This window comes from Dysidea avara, chromosome 1 (genome assembly GCF_963678975.1).
Source record: "Dysidea avara chromosome 1, odDysAvar1.4, whole genome shotgun sequence".
Taxonomy (NCBI): domain Eukaryota; kingdom Metazoa; phylum Porifera; class Demospongiae; order Dictyoceratida; family Dysideidae; genus Dysidea; species Dysidea avara.
This window is the reverse complement of record NC_089272.1, coordinates 55,711,815-55,729,341: the sequence shown is the minus strand read 5'-3', so window position 1 is coordinate 55,729,341 and position 17,527 is coordinate 55,711,815. Positions and strand designations below refer to the sequence as shown.

The 17,527-nt window shown below is 37.4% G+C and overlaps 1 protein-coding gene across 1 annotated transcript in view; it reads right to left on the bottom strand.

Moving 5' to 3' along the window:
* Positions 1 to 17,527, bottom strand: part of LOC136236479 (uncharacterized) — a 53,446-nt gene that overhangs the window by 7,894 nt on the left and 28,025 nt on the right. The window contains exons 5-12 of the mRNA XM_066026637.1: positions 14,546 to 14,593; positions 6,127 to 7,134; positions 5,822 to 6,079; positions 4,610 to 5,421; positions 4,063 to 4,107; positions 3,920 to 4,015; positions 3,051 to 3,119; positions 2,848 to 3,000 (exon numbers count right to left, since the gene is read on the bottom strand). Coding sequence (XP_065882709.1) covers positions 2,848 to 3,000; positions 3,051 to 3,119; positions 3,920 to 4,015; positions 4,063 to 4,107; positions 4,610 to 5,421; positions 5,822 to 6,079; positions 6,127 to 7,134; positions 14,546 to 14,593 — 2,489 coding nt within the window. The remainder of the gene's footprint in view (positions 1 to 2,847; positions 3,001 to 3,050; positions 3,120 to 3,919; positions 4,016 to 4,062; positions 4,108 to 4,609; positions 5,422 to 5,821; positions 6,080 to 6,126; positions 7,135 to 14,545; positions 14,594 to 17,527) is intronic.

Genomic DNA, 17,527 nt, shown 5'->3' with positions numbered 1-17,527 from the left:
GAGGTATCAGTTAGTTAGTCTGCTTAGTCAGTCAGTCTTGCAGGCAGCATAAAATTGTGCTTTGTTTTAAAATTCCATAAAACTTTTTGGAAGGGTTTAGGGTTGGTCTGAGACATTTTTGGGCTTGGCTGTGCCTAACCAATGTTGCCAAGCTGTCATGAATGGAAAAATGAAGCTGGTTTTAGTGCAATGTTTTGGCTGAAAGCTCAGTTCTTCATGGTCCGTGATATACGGTATGACCATACTGTGTGATGTTCTAAGTACAGCATACAGCACACTGGCTCACTTTCATAAACTAAAACCCACAATTGATTCTGTGAAGTGTCACTATATTAAAGCAAAGGAGATATTACAGTTTCTTCAAAGAAATCTGATGATTTCTGAGAATTCCTAGAATGCATTAATGTAGGTGGTATCCAAAAACATAGTCTCTCCTAGGAGGGTTATATTTTTGATATACTACCTCCGTTTCTCATTAATGCACTCCTGAGCACTGATAGCATTGCTCTTGTCTTACTTTTGAAGTGAGGAGTGAAAGTCGTATATTACCCCAAACATTCACAACAATAGTACAGTGGTGTAGTTAACATTGTTGTCTTAGTGATAATTAGGATACTGCATTTGCACAAAGTGATTTAAAGAATGAGGTACTCTAATAGAGCAGTCAGGTTGTTAATATGTGAGTTTATGTTAGCTACCTTGTTCTCTGCAAGTTTCAGTAAATTGCAATTTATCCACCAGATTTAATCCTCATTGATTTTCTGTACACACACCAGTGAAGACATTTTATACCAGTCCCAGTGGACTGGATTACTCACTATAAAGCTTGTGAAATTGAGAGAAAACCACAAAAACCAGCTTGTGTTAAGGTACTACATGTGGGGTATATAATAAATAGTCTCCTGCATGCAATTCTCTGATGCATCTGGTGTAGCTGTCTATATAATATTCTTAGCAGTAGCTGTTGCTCTTATATCACTGTGACTATGAATAATTTACATACATGTAGCTTTATGGAATATTGTTTATTGTTTTATTAGTCTATTGAACACGGTCCTTACATAAGTTGTACACTTGCATGGTTGCTAAAAGTCGTGAATATTATTAATTATATTTTAGAAATGGATCACATGTATTTATCATACTATAATAAAGCCATGAAATTTGAGGAGTCAACGTACATATACCCTATTGGAAATTTTTACCATTAATGCAGCATATGTTATCTGGCTGTAGTTAGGGACCCGCTGATTATGCTCATTATTTTACCTATTATGCTATGCTGCACTGCTCAAACATTTACCTATTATGCTTAAATTAATGCTCAATATTTACCTATTATGCTCAAATTATGCTCAATATTTTTACCTCAGTTCCCATGTTTTTCTAATAACTTTGCACTTATGGAAAAGCAGTAAGTGGTTGAAGCACAGACTGTAAATCCTTGCTTGTCAAAATGCATGTCACAGAAAAGATCGATATATTCTAATAGAACAGTCAGATACCTGATAATTATATTAGAGTTACTGACTGTTCTATTAGAGTATATCGATCTTTTTGTCGGATATGTATTTTGATAAGCAAGAATTTATAGCATTGCACAAGTTTTCTGCCTATTATGCTAGCATTATGCTCAATGCTTTCAGGCACTTTCTGGCTTTTATGCCAGCATAATCGGCGGGTCCCTAGCTGTAGTCCACAGCTAGCTGGCTACTGATATAATCACAATTTTGAAAGACTTTTTCATAACTGTATCTGTAACACAAGCATACACAAGTGGTATGAGAGGCAATTGGTATATCAGCAGAGAAAGGCTGAGCTTTGATATGCAGTCTCTAGCTTTGACATAGGGCTCTCAAGGCCACCTGTGCTGAATGAAATACATATAGGAAACATCTCTGAAGTTACTCAAGACAGTTAATGTATCTAGCCTTGTGTTCCAGCATGCCATAGTGCTAGTGGCAGACAATTATAGAAATCTACTTGTAAAAAGCAACCAGTGCAAATTAGTGGCATGGTTGTGATGTAACTATGAAGTGTATTGGTGTGGTTATCCATTCATGGTAAAAAGCTAATGCAAATTTAATAGTGCTCAAAGATCAACAAATTTAAAAAAATGAAGTGGCTATATTTACGGGCCCGTAACGTAGAATTTTTTTGCTATATTTATGGCATTCCTAAGTGCACTTGTGCAAGCATCTTGTGACTTAGTCGGACACGGTGCAATAGCCGGTTGTTTGTTGTATAACTTGAGTATCAAACACACTAGTTGTATGAAGGTAAGTTTTTGGGTGAGTTCGAGGCGAGCTATATGGTTGGAGCAAGCAAAGCGAGCATCCCGGCGAAGCTGGGCCAACCCAAGCTCGCCTCGAACTCACCCAAAAATTTACCTTCATACAGACAGTGAAAGTCATCGTGTTTAACAGGCAAACGTCAGGTTAACGTTAGGGTTAGGGTCGGGTTTAGCTTTGGTTTCTTCTTCACTGGTATGGGTTAGACTATATAGTATTTTATAATTATAACATTTAAATAATACAAAAGCAAGAGGAGAAGCCAGCAAGCACCAGTGGTACAGTGGTAGAGCGTGGGTACTCCAAACCTGGATGTGTGAGTTCGAGCCTCGGTCACATCACTTTGTTTCTTATAACTTTTTGTGTCACAATTTTTTCTAAGTGTTTTTTAAATAGCAAATGTAACAAACTAAGTCACAAGATGCTTGCACATGTGCACTTAGAAATGCTGTAAATATAGCAAAAAAAATCCTACAATACAGGCCCATAAACATTGCCACTTCGTTTAAAAATGATGAAAAAATTGGTCACATTTTACACATATATACATACATACCAGGTTAGATTTCTCTTCTTGATATGTAACAGCAACTAATTTTAAGTCACGTTTTGACTTATCCAATTCTTTGATTCTCTTATCCAATAATGTTTCTGTGGTCATTCTTTCTTCAAGGAGTTGAGTAATATTTGCCTTTAGTTGTTCAATTGTCTATTATAATATTACATCATTACAAGGTTACTATACAATCTCCATGTTACCTTATCCTTCTCCTTGACAGTAGACTGTAGTTGTGAGATCTGCTCCAACACATTATCATGTTCAGGTACCTATTATTGTAATGAAGTTCAATAATGGTAATGTATACAACATATTGTGGGTGGTGAGGTAGTTGATTACAACAAATGTAACTCTGTGTGAATTAGTAGAGTAGTTAGAGATGTGCCAATAAAATGAGCATTTGTTTGGAAAGATAGGCAGGTGTTATTGGAAGTGGACACTGAGGAACAGCAACTTAGCATATCATTTATGACAAAAGGAAAAGGAAAAAAAGAATCACTAGAAAGTAGAGAGCTGAAACAGATATCTGTATTATCCATATTATCTGGATAATAATTTATAATCTGAAACCATAAGTATAGTTTCTAATAATTTTATGGCAAACTTTCCTTGATACTTACAAATATACAGTGTTTTTATATAGCAAGTGATGATGTCACTATCCCCAGGATATCCGGAAACATTTTGTTCAGGGTATCCAGATAGTAAAATAGCACAACTCTACTGGAAAGAAAATAGGAGGAAAAAATCAATTATGGGGTCATCCTTAAGACTGATATCTAATTAACGTTTTTAGTGGGAAGTACAAACCTTATGTCCCTACTATTAACCAATGGTGATGGTACTGTAGAAAGCACATTAGAGTTGTGAGGGTATAGGAAATCTAGAAATTTGGTATCATTCTGAAGTCACTTGGCAATGTCATTTTGGTATCTATAGACTGTTCTATTAGAGCAACAGACTGTTCCGTAAAGAATATTGACCTTTTTACAACAAAGGTTAGACTACCATCCATTCAGGAAGTCCACATGGTACCATGTTAGAGCACAATCTAGTGTAGGACTATTACCTGAATATGTTGGTTGTTTGGATCACTGTCCTGTAGTATAATTGCTTCATTTTCTTCCCTTTCACATAACAGATCTTCCACAAACATTGGGATCTCCTGAAATGTTCATTAAAATATCATTATGTAGGTAATAAATCACTAACCTCAGGATAAGTAACAAACTTTGTAGTAACTTTGTCCATGTTGTTCTATAAAACAATGGAAATTACATTGCAAACTACACACTGCTATATTTAACATATACAGATATGTACAAATGTTTGAGGTATGTATTTTTTACGGTTTCTTGGCTGTCACAAAATTTTCATCCTCAAAAATAATAACTGTTATCAGAGTTAGCTCTATGCTTTCTAATAGGTAACCTTAGTGAAAAAGGAGTGATCCTCAAAAATAAAACCACTCGGTCCACACAAATTAAATACCTCAAAAATTGGTGTGTATATGGTATCCTTCATTATTAAGCATGATTTTACACTAGCACTTTATTAGATTAGCAAATCTCTAAGTTTAATGTAGTGTAAAATAATTTGTGCACATTAATTGATTATTTACATATAGCTACATAGCTTCTTATAAACTGAAGGAGACCTAGTATTGATCCACACTTATGTATCATGTAATTATGGAGTAATTATAAGAGCTACTTTTATAAGTCAGCATATACATAAAGCGGTTTTTGCTAAAACTTACAGTTCCAGTTGTGATTAAAGTCCGAGGCAAGATAAACACCTCTAGGATCCCTTCATGATAAAAGGCACATCTGTTCTCTAACACTTTAGAACCAATCAGTGTTACAACACTTTTAGGAATCAACCAACATAAAACAGTTGAACCATTCTTTGTTGCTAATAGCTGTAGGCAGTGTGGGGTGATGTCACACTTGTTAACAAACAATGAACGCACATTAAACACGTATTTAAGAAGACACTGATGATATTGTTGAGCACACTTTACAGCCAATACAGTGTGAGTACTACCATCACAAGGTGTCATACAAGATGCTGGAGGTGGTAAAGGGTAGGAGGAAAGTTGCTGTAATGAGTCTAACTGATCAGACTTATACTCATCCAGCAGTTTTAATGCTTCATCATCAAACTCCAGTAGTGTTCTGAGTATGGAGTGGTCACTCCAGGTCCAAAATGAGCTCAACACTTTTAGCAGTAATGGAGTATGATTGTACCTTTGTAGACTTTTTATAAACTCAGCAGGAAATAGTGAAATGTCACAGACATCACTAGCCATTAGATTACTACAATGTTCTATTATTATCTTAGGATCACAATGTTTCAACAGTTCATCAACAAGTTTATGAAACTCTTCACTAACAGTTGAGCATTTGAAATATTTGATAGTATTTGGCTCTGATGATAATCGTCTTTTTCTAGACTTCTTTGGTGCATCAACAGTACTTACATTTTGAGGGACATCAGCACAAACACTTGGTTCAGTAGTATCAGATGACAAAGACCGTCTGCTAGATAGAATCTTCATAGCATTTAGTGCTATATACAACAATGAAATACATGAAAAAACTATATACCTGTATATGGGATTGTGGATACACAAAACTGGATTAGCACATTATGCATTATTGAAAACTGTTTACATGTTTTTCCATCATCATCATCTCACACATGCACAGCACATGCAAACTCAAAAGTAATGGTACAAGCAACCAAATTTTGTGCACCATATTCCTATAGTTCATTATAATGTTGAAAATGCTGAATTTTGACTAGTACTAGTTGTGGACAAGATGCATACCATAATAATTGTATATTCAGGTATGTTATAAAATGTATGATATTACATTATGTAGCTACTATATGTATATATATGTTAAGTATTCAATATAGCTACAGACTCACCATAGATCCTTGTGTAAAGGATCTATGGACTTACCATCATCCAGTGGAATCTTTATATGTGGGTGACTCTCTTGTAGTAGTTTTCTCAAAATTTCCAAACTGGGATCATCCATCAGTTTAACATATCCCAGTATTATTTGGTTCTTGTGATAACCAGTAGGACCACTATTGATCAGCTCAATATCATGATCAGTTAGTAGACCATGGGACTGCATCAGAGGTAGTAGTAACTCATGATTTAAACTGATCAGTAGAAAATCAGTAAAGTGATCTATCACTTGTTGGGGGGTTGCTACAAAACAAAACTAAACATTTAGTTAACTAGTCAAGTTAATATACCTGTAGTAATGGATATGTGCTCCTCAGTAAACTCTAACTGATCATTTTTGATCACATGATCACCAATACTGAGGTATGAAACATCTTCTAGGTCACACCAGTTTTTGAAAGCTGATAGTCTGGCATGAGATGCTAATTCAACTGGAATTAACCAAACAATTTCAATGGAGCCCTTGATCACATTCTCTAGTAGCAGTTCAAGGTCATCAACATCAAAAATGCTTTGCAATTTTGACCAGTGTTTTGCAACATCTTCAAGGGTGATATCTTCTATGTTTTTGTTCCACCTCTCCCGTACTTTTGTGTAGTACTCACCAGTAACTTCTACCCCTGTAAAGTTTTGCAGGACATCCATAAGCTTTTTGGAAAATATTATGGTCTTGTAATTGTCAATGAGTTTTTTTGCTTCTCGTTGGTTGGAAAAAGCTACCATTTTCTCAAACACACGCACGTTTATCCAGTTGCAGTAGGGAGATACTATTAGCACTTCCAATAGCTCATCCAAATTTTTGGTTGCATTTATCTTCTCAAGGAGGTTATTAGGTATATTATTTATTTTTGCAGCAAACTTATCTGCCTTTATACATGCACCACGTAAGAGTGTAAACTCACAATTGCTTGATTTCAAAAAGCCGCCAATAGCATGGACGAGTTGGAGGAACATATCTTCTACTCTATCGTTTATATTAAATTCCACAGTTGCAGCTTCTGCTATAGACTTTTCTTCTTCCAGTTGGGGTAATTCTTGTTCAATTTTCTCAGCTAAAGTACGTGGTCCTACGGTGCCATAGCTCTTCATAACATCTAACATGGCATTAAGGGTCCCATCAATACCACTTTCAAGTTCAGATTCAATAGTACTAAGTAGAGAGTCCATTGTAACTGATTCCTTCTGTTTAGCTAATATGATCTTCCTTGATATAAAATGATCCATGAACATTTCTAATTGTACTATATTTTTTATGTCAATACGATACTTCATGAACACATCATGTGCTAATAGTGGAGCTGTAAAATGTATAAAAGCATAATATAATTTTGTTAGTTGCATGTACGTGAAATAAATCACAAAGTAGTACAGGTAGTAATAGGCTCAGGATAGACTATCTGCATAATAACTGTTTAAAATTATGGCTATTTATATTGGTACAGAAAGTCAAACAGACTTATAATTTGGATTGTAAAACACATTCATGAAAATGGCACATTATTGTTTTTCCTGGTAATAATACATCTATGTAGTGTGCGGCATCTTGGTTTAATCAATGAAATAATGTTGCAGGTTTACTCTTTAAAAAATTGGTAAACATGACACCTAAACATAGATGCATACACGAGGCTTATGATGACATCCTGGTGCAATGTTGCAAATTTCATAGAAAAATTAAATTGTTACATGGATAGCACTGATGTTTAATGCTTGGTTCCCATTGCTTAGTTAATGTGGAGATGGCTCAGTTTGGTCAGTCTAACAAGCTCCAGAAGGTACATAATTATATAATTATGTACCACGGTCTGTGAAAAAGGGTCTTATAGCCTTGCCAAATTGTCAAGTTTGACTAATCATAACTCCTCATGTTTTGAACCTATCACCTTCATATTACACCAAGCCATTGTGCTACATTAGGGGCATAAGGGGACTAAATTTCAGGATGATACCACACTCACAAGTCGCATGCAGGTTGCCAATTACATGCAATTGAAAACACTATAAGACTCCTCTTTTGCAGACCGGGTCACATATGCAGGCCTTATTAGAACTTCCAGCCCCGACCAATGAGCTCTCCAGTCTAAGACTGTTTTATGATTCCATTGAGGCACACATTAGAGGACTTTCATCACTTGGGGTGTCAAAGGAGTCTTATGGAGCCCTCCTGGTACCAATTATTATTATTATTATTATTATTAGTGCTTTACAGTGACCAGCACTGAAGGTCTGACAGCAACATGTGCTGCAGCCTTAGGATTACCTAACCTAATTTCAAGGACTTAGACCTAGTGACTTGACTTACTGACTGATAAGGCGCAACAGAAAAGGGGCCAAAGTAAGGAAAAAATCCCTCCAACCCCAGGATTCAAACTGCAGGTCACCCAATGTAAAGTTGGGGCCACACTCAGTCTTCCTCCAGGAGGGATGGATTTTCTTCCTTAAACCTAAAGTATTTATTATTAGTGCTTTACAGTGACCAGCACTGAAGGTCTGACAGCAACATGTGCTGCAGCCTTAGGATTACCTAACCTAATTCAAGGACTTGGACTTAGTGACTTGACTTACTGACTGATAAGGTGTAACAGAAAAGGGTATCTTAGCCAAACTTTCAGTAAGAACTTGGCTCAGGAACACAGTAACCTGGATTGGTTTATTGACGATTTACAAGCAGCAATTCTCAAGGAAATTGGAATAATGGAGACAGGATTTTATACCAGTGATGTACTGTCCAGCACACCTAAAGGTTCACATTCCACGGCTTTATTTTATGCTGGGATCAAGAGAACACATAGCATCCCTCCTCCTCATAAAGGTAAGAAGATGCAATTGTGTGTGTACTGTAAGGGTGACCACTCCTTCAGTGTATGTGATATACCGTAGAGTCTGGTTGTTAAGCGCATGTACCTGTTAAGCGCATATTATTTGTTAAGTGCATGCTTGTTTCTTGTGACTTATCATGTCTGTTAGGCACACGTGTACAAACACGCGGAAAAGCTACAGCAGAGAAGAGAAGTTAAATGTTACAAAATGGTACTGGAATAATGGACGGAATTTGTATCAGACATGTAAACACTTTGATATGAACTCGAAAACTGTGCTTCGTTGGATAAAGGATGAAAGGAAGATACAGGCTAGCAGTAAGGGACGCAAGCGTGTTCAGTTTGATTGAACACCGCCATACCCAGCAATGGAAGACAAGTTGTATCGTGAGTATCGAAGCCACCGGCAAAAGGGAGTGAAAGTGAAAGGGTGGTGGTTTAAAACGAGAGCGAAACAGCTACTACAAGCAACAGAAGCGGGCTCTCAGTTCAAGTTTTCCAATGCATGGTTTGCTGGATTCAAGCGACGTTATAACATCAGCTTACGGCGTCCAACTAATAAAGCACAGAATGTTCCAGCAACAAAGAAGCAGTTGATTCAAAACTTTCATCGAAAGATTCGCCAGGAAGCAGCAGTGGGACCACAGATAGGCAAGCTGGGTCAGTTTAACACCAGCAACGTTGCTAATGTTGATCAGACACCTCTGCCATTCACTTTTACAGATGGGCCTACATATGATGATAAAGGTGTGAAAACTGTGTGGGTCCAAGGTGGGAGTTCTGGCCTGGATAAGCGTCAGTGCACAGTCCAGCTTACCTTGTTTGCTGATGGCATTCCTAGAGTAAAACCATTAGTGATCTTTAGAGGAACTGGAAAACGTATCTCACTCAGAGAGCAGCTAAAATATGATCGACGCGTTGGTGTTAAGTTTCAAGCAAAAGCTTGGTGTGATGAACCCTGCATGAAGCACTGGATACATAATCATTGAAAACGTAATGTCAATGGCAAAATGATGCTGTTGCTTGATCATCACAAAGCCCAGAAAACTCCATCGGTGCTAACCATGCTGAAAGATGAATGTGATACCATTGCTGTCCTTGTTCCCCCGGGTTGTACCAGTCTTGTGCAACCCTTGGATGTAGTTTTTAATGGTCCTTTTAAGAAGGCAGTTGATGAGCTTGCTACCACTCACATGGAGGCAAATGTTAGTGATTACTTGCATGGGAACTTCACTGCAAGTGAGCGGAGAATCCTGCTGACTAAATGGATTGGAGAAGCCTGGGAAAAGGTTGCTGCCAATAAGGACATGGTGATCAGGGGGTTCAAGAAACGTGGAGTTTCTGTCGCAATCGATGGCTCAGAAGACAATGAAATAAACATCAAAGACTTGGAAGATTATGAAGTTGAGAGTGATGATGATGATCCATTTGTATCCTCAGAATCAGAAGATGGCAGTGAGAGTGATCGTTCCAGTGATACCTGCAGCTCTGATGACTACACAATTGTTCTCTCTTCAGAATCTGATGACGATGATTCACAGACCCTTCCAAAATTGACTGTTCCATTTGATTTGATTACTAATCAAGAGCGCTTTCCACCATTTGCTGGTGGTTTTATTAACTTACTGGAAGTGAGGGACACACCTGACGGATATTTTACTATCTGAATGTGATGTGATGGTGGCAGGTGTTTAATTTACTGTCTAACAAATACATGATTGTATAATTGCATTGTACATAATATTATTGATTTACAAATTAAGCACCGGCCTATTATGCCCAAAATTTTACCTATTATGCTTTTGAGCATTGCTCAAAAATTAAGCCTATTATGCTCAAAATTATGCTTTCAAAATCAACATTATGCTCTAGAACTGACTGTTTTATTAGAGTATATCAGCCTTTCCTGACTGCTGTATTAGAGTAAGTGACTGCTCTATTAGAGTAGCTATCTCGATCTTATTTCTGCAAAGTGTGAATAACCAACAAAGAAACGGTTTAATAAGTTATATTACATGTTTTTAAATATGAAATGCACTAATAATACTATTGGCAGTGAATATTTGCTTTCTTTCAGGCGAGCGTATTGCGCATTTTAATTAAATTTTCAAACATCGTCCCTATTATGCTGGCATTATGCTTGATGCTTTTGGTTACCTATTATGCTTTAAATTATGCTGGCATAATCGGCCGGTGCCTATTACAAATCCATGATTCAATTTACTTTTGATCATATCAAGCAGTCAGCTTCTTGTACAGTTATTTTCCAATCGGTCTTTGCACAATCCAGCGTTTCTCTAATTTTTTGCGCAGTTTTCCAATTAGCTTCTTCTTCGCGCAAAAAGTGTAACGACATGGCACAACTAATCCAATTCCCCATCTTCTATGTCCAGTAACTTCGGAGGATACAGTTCCATCATGCTCAATGAAGTACCAAACGAGGCATGATATTTCACGAGGAACATGTCCTACAATTTTGCCTGTCTTTATTATAGCTACAGCAAAGCAATCTTCATCATTGTGTGCTTCCTGTTCCACATGAAGTACTTCACCTATAAAAGGAGTCCAGATATTTTTATAAACATGGTGACCACGTATAACACAATCCATGTGAAACGAATCCATGACCAACGCGAATTAAAGCGCATGCATTGGTTATTAAGCGTATGCGCTTAACAAGTATATGTTAATTGAAACATTTTGTCGCTGAGCTTTATTAGGCGGATGCGCTTAACAACCAGACTCTACGGTAGTCACTGATGTTTGAAAGAGGTTAGAAATAGGTAAGAGAGGAAATTTGTGTTTTAATTGTGTGGGTAATCACAACGTGTCATTCTGCAATTCCAAGTTTCAATGTAGGAACAAATTAACTGTAAACACAAACACCACACTAGCTATAGCTTAAGGAAGCCTATTAGTGAAGGTCCTAAGCTAGGTGATAAGAGAGACAACCAAGTGAAAGACACATTGGCACAGACCAACACACCAGTACAAGCTAGCATGACAATGGCTCCAATATCTTAGTTCAAACTCCATCAAGTACCCACCTACCAGCAATACTATCAGTCTACTGAAAACAGCCATAACTGCCATTAGTGCTGAAGGCTAATGAATCTAGGGTAACATTTTATTGATGATGGTTCACAATGCTCCTTCATTACAGAAGAGGTAGCCAATCAGCTTAACTTGAAACCAACCAATAGCGAGCATGTAGCAGTTGCACCATTTGGTGCAGAATGTACATCAACCCAGTGTCTTTCGGCAGCCTGTGTGTACACTGAAACTCTGTCAGGGGAAAGAATACCGATATCTGTACTTATTGTCCCATTCATTGCCACACCACTTCTAAACTCTGTGTGTGCTTTTGTCAATACACTTCAACATCTACAAGGATTGAAATTAGCTCACCCCATTACCAATGAAACCAATTTTCAGATATTGTCCCAAACAATTTTCGTCCTTACAAGAAACTGGTATAGTTCAACACACCACACAGGGAAAAGACTTTCTACGCGAATCCAAACAGCCAAGTTTAAGATGGTACATACACTGCCAGATTTCCGTGGAAAAATCAGATCATCTTTACCTTCCATCAAACTTTACTGTGTGTGAAAGACGTACACGGAACCTAGTCTCAAGACTGATGGAATCTCCAACTCTCTTACATCTATACAATGACATTATTTTGGATCAGAGGCTTCATAGAGAGACTGTTATTGATCACCAACCAAAACATGCCCATTACCTCACTCATCACCCCATCAAAAAGTCTCGATAACCACATCTATACAGATAGTATTTGATGGTAGTTGCCAACAAGAGAAGGTATTGGCAAGCTTCAATGATTGTCTACTTGTGGGTCCTCCATTTTTGAATGACCTTTGCTCCATTCTGCTTAGATTCCGAATACCTACCTTTGCGTTTGCCACAGATATAGAAAAGACACTTCTACACATGAAGCTGCACAACTCAGACATGGATTATACACACTTCTTGTGGCTTTCAGACATTACCAATCCAACTGGTGACCTGGCAACATACAGTAGTAGTAGTATAAAAACTGATAATGTAATAGTTAGGCCATCTTTTAATAGCTTGTGTATTTAGGATATAGTGCGCATGCGTGTATTTTGGTGTGTATGACATAACGTATAAAGATGGTGGATGTGCAGGCCACATGGCATGTTAACAGTCATGGATTCTACATTACCCTGTAACTTAACTAAATTAAATGTGTATGTATATAATAATAATAAAAGTAACAAAAGAAATTGCAAACCTTATATATATATATAAACATATACGTAAACAAACAATGTACTGCAGCTATGCATTATGCATAATACTGTATAATGGGAATGATTCGCGAAAGAAAACATTCACGATTTCACGATTTTAGATAATTTGCAAATATTTTCTTGTAAAATTTTCCTACAAGTAAAAAAACTTTATTTCGTGGATCAATTGATGCAGCATTCATATTAATAATGAGTGCATAATTATAAACGGCTAGCTATTCGCCTTGCTTACTTGCTAATCTTTTTTTAATCTCCAGCCATAATGGCACTCCCTTCCACCCGCATGTCTCTATGGAAACAAAGTAGAAGAAAACATAAAAAGGAGAAAAAAGAATTTACCTACAGAAAAGACACCTAAAAGAACCTACAGAAGCCCAGGGAATATTAGTGAACTGGTAGATGCCCCTCTGCAATGGCAAGATCTATTTCCGGGGGCACACCAACGTGCTTAGAGTGTGATTGAGAACCACAGATGCACATGATGGAGGAGCGAAGCAAGGAGAACCCCAAACTGCAAAACTTACTTCCAAGCTTACTTGCTAAACTGCTATATACGTGAGACGGTCATGATAGCCAGTGAGACGCATGACATGCAAGACCATGTGACTCAAATTCGAACAGAGATGCAATTCATGCAAACTTCAGTGACAGTGAGAAAATCAGTGCTACTCTCATGCAAGAGAAAAGGGGCAAATGTAATTGCAGCCCAGCGATTCACTGTGCCGAAATAGCATGTCTTAGCCTTGGTTTTAGTGCCACTCCCCAGGCGAGGCATGCCTATCGTCTGTGCTCATTGTGAATGCTGATCATGCATAGCTACTGGTACATGTAGTATGCAATATGTCAGAGTTGAGCTATATAGTTGAGTGCTCCCTAACCATTATTAATCCGTTGTAGGCGCTCACCCAATTATTAACTTACTTTATGCAATAAATTGCGAATGTTTTCTCGTGAATGAGGAAATGGTAGATCATTCGCGAATGTTTTCTTCCGCGAAACATTCCCGTTATATGGTAAATCTAATCCATATCTGTAGATTATAAATGCTTGAAACCATTTCAACATTACTTCGTGCTTAGGTCACAGCACACCCTTAGGTTATAGCATGCGTTTAGTTCACAGCAATTAAATGCGAGTTCTTATATTCCTACATCTGCAGCCATGTATGCTACCTTCAATTTATTGTGATGCAATGAATTGCACTATACTAACACAGTGCTCTAAGTGGCTGTAAATGCATGCACAGCTATTTAACATACTTATGTAGCTAATTCAAGTAAATGTTCTGTGGCATGTGAGCATACTCAGCTGCTCCTGTGTGTAGATGACGCTGGTACATTAGTTATGTAAGTATATACCTATAGTATATACCTATAGCAATGTAAGTATATACCTATAGCAATACATGTGCATGTACATACAATATATATTAATACTGTTGTGTGCAGTATTTCAATCCAGGCACTGAACCTATGAGCTTAATGTACAGACCTTATCAAGATGTTAATTCACATACTAGATCCTTACAAGTACTTTTGCATTTACTCAAAATTGTATCAATACATTATATTCAATCACATGATTACTATTACCTTGTGAGGAATGTCCTTGACTGTTGACAGACATCTCTATACTGGCAGCTATACATGTAATAAGTGATATAAATAAAACTTTAATAATTGTACAACCAAAGAAAACCAGTGCAGGTGTAATTTTAGGAATGCTATACCTCAAAGTTATACTGCAGCCAAAAAAAGTGTGATTGTCATGAATTTATTTCTTGGTAATGCCAAAATGAAACTAAATTGTAAATATAAGCGTGCAGTGCAAACCACCTTGACTTCTCATACCAAAATTTGCTAGATGTGTCTATAGCCACAATTGAGATACAGGTTATTAAAGTTTATCTTATGTACAGCATTTATGTAGAATAATTGCTCATCCTTTTTGATCCTCTGAAAATTTGGAGTAAGAATATACTATAGTGCAATTACAGTCTGACTTTCTATTGAATGGTGTAAATGATTATCAAAAATTACAAGTGTCACACCTACTGTACTGTCTAGACCACTTATGTAAACTAGCTCAATTTTCTTGCAGATCTCAGTGAAAATAGTACCGTCTGAACTTCATGCATACACTAGATGAAATTATCTTACAGAGAGTAGTAAACAATCAAGGTACAACAGAATAAAAACTGGATTAAAGGCCACGAATTTATGGAATGAAAGCAACTAGAATGCATACTAGTTACAGATCAAGACAAACGGTAGTGTGTCGTGCGGCCCAAGAAGCCGGCGCGCCACACCGTGAGTATATTGACAGGAAGAAAGAAAACGTCATTTTCACACTTTTGTATCTCGGTGATACCTTATCCAATTGAAACCAAATTTGCTGCAGAGTTGCCCGCCAGCTAGGGGAGTCTACATTCCAAATTTGAAGGAAATCACTCAAGCCATTTCCGAGATATGAGCGGCCAAAGTTTGGTTTTTTTTTCTTCGTTTTTTTTTTCTTTCTTCTTCGTCTTTTTGCACACTTGCAAAAGTTGCTATAAAACGCAAACGCGTGCTCAGATCGCCTTGAAATTTGGCACACAGAAAGGGAGTCCAAAGGCGAATCCTAGCATCAAATTTGATGCAAACCCGATGAATGGTTCAGGAGTTATGACCGATTATTCGCGTAAAACAAGATCGATTTGTTGTCACGCCTACAGGGTAAACTGCTTCATGGAATGAGTTGAAAATTGCTATGTAGATGGAGTAACCATCGTAGGAGTGCCTTTTGGTGGTTTGAAAGGAATCGAGATTAAGACCACGGAGATATGACATAAAACCTAACCTGTGTCACAATTACGCGATCGATTTTTAGTAATAAAAAAGTATTAGTTTTTACGCCTACTAGGCAAACCGCTAAGAGCAATGAGCTGAAAATCGGTGTATAGCTGGAATAATTTTCATAGAAAGTCCTTGCAGTAGTATAGAAGAATTGGATTACAAACCACTGAGTTATGATTCGAAAGCCAACTCCGTGTAGCAAATGCGAGATCGAGATACTCTAATAGAACAGTCACCCTAATAGAGCATTCGGCTAATTTATTTACTCCATTATAGAATTCGATTACATTACAAGTTATTCTGTAGGGACTTCAGCTGCAAACAGTTAATCTTATAGACAGTTCAGCAAGAAGCAAGTCACACTGTGGAGAGTTAAGCTACAATTATATCACTGTAGAGATTCAGAACATTACAAGTCACACTGAAGAGAGTTCAGCTATAAACAAGTCATGCACCCTGTAGAGAGTTTACCTACAATTAAATCATTCTCTAGAGAATTCAGCTACACACAAGTCACTGTGCAGAGAGTTCAGCTACAAACAAATTACCCTGTAGAGAGATCAGCTACAAACAAAACACTTTGCAGAGAGTTCAGCTACAAACAAATCAATCTTTAGAGTGATCAGCAACAAACAAACCACTTGTAGAGAGATCAGCTAGAAACAAATCAACCTGCAGAAAGATCAGTTATAAACAAATCAGCTTGTAGAGAGATCAGTTACACACAAATCAACCTGTAGAGAGATAAGCTAGAAACAAATCACCCTGTAGAGAGTTCAGCTAAAACAAATCAACCTGCAGAGAGATCAGCTACAAACAAATCACCTTATAGACAGTTCAGCTACAAACAAATTACCCTGTAGAGAGATTGACTACAAACAAATCAACTTGCAGAGAGATCAGCTACACACAAATCAACTTGTAGAGAGATCAGCTAGAAACAAATCACCCTGTAGAGAGTTCAGCTACAAACAAATCAACGTGCAGAGAGATCAACTACAAACAAATCACCCTGTAGAGAGATCATCTAGAAACTAGACACAATGTAAGGAGTTCAGCTACAAGCAATACACCCTGCTGAGATTTCAGCTACAAACAAATCAACTTGTAGAGCGATCAGCTAGAAACAAATCACCCTGAAGAGAGATCAGCTACAAACAATCACCCTGTAGAGAGATAAGCTACAAACAAATCACCCTGTAGAGACTTCAGCTACAAACAAATCAACCTGCAGAGAGATCAGCTACAAACAAATCACCCTGTAGAGAGATCAGCTAGAAACTAGACACAATGTAAGGAGTTCAGCTACAAGCAAATCACCCTTTAGAGAGTTCAGCTACAAACAAATCAACCTGCAGAGAGATCAAATCACCTTATAGAGAGTTCAGTTACAAACAAATTGCCCTATAGAGAGATCAGTTACAAACACATCAACCTGCAGATAGATCAGCTACACACAAATCAACTTGTAGAGAGATCAGCTACAAACAAATCACCCTGTTGAGATCAGCTAGAAACTAGACACAATGTAAGGAGTTCAGCTACAAGCAAATCACCCTGTAGAGAGTTCAGCTAAAACAAATCAACCTGCAGAGAGATCAGGTACAAACAAATCACCTTATAGATAGTTCAGCTACAAACAAATTACCCTGTAAAGAGATCGGCTACAAACAAATTAACCTGCAGAGAGATCAGCTACACACAAATCAACTTGTAGAGAGATCAGCTACAAACAAATCA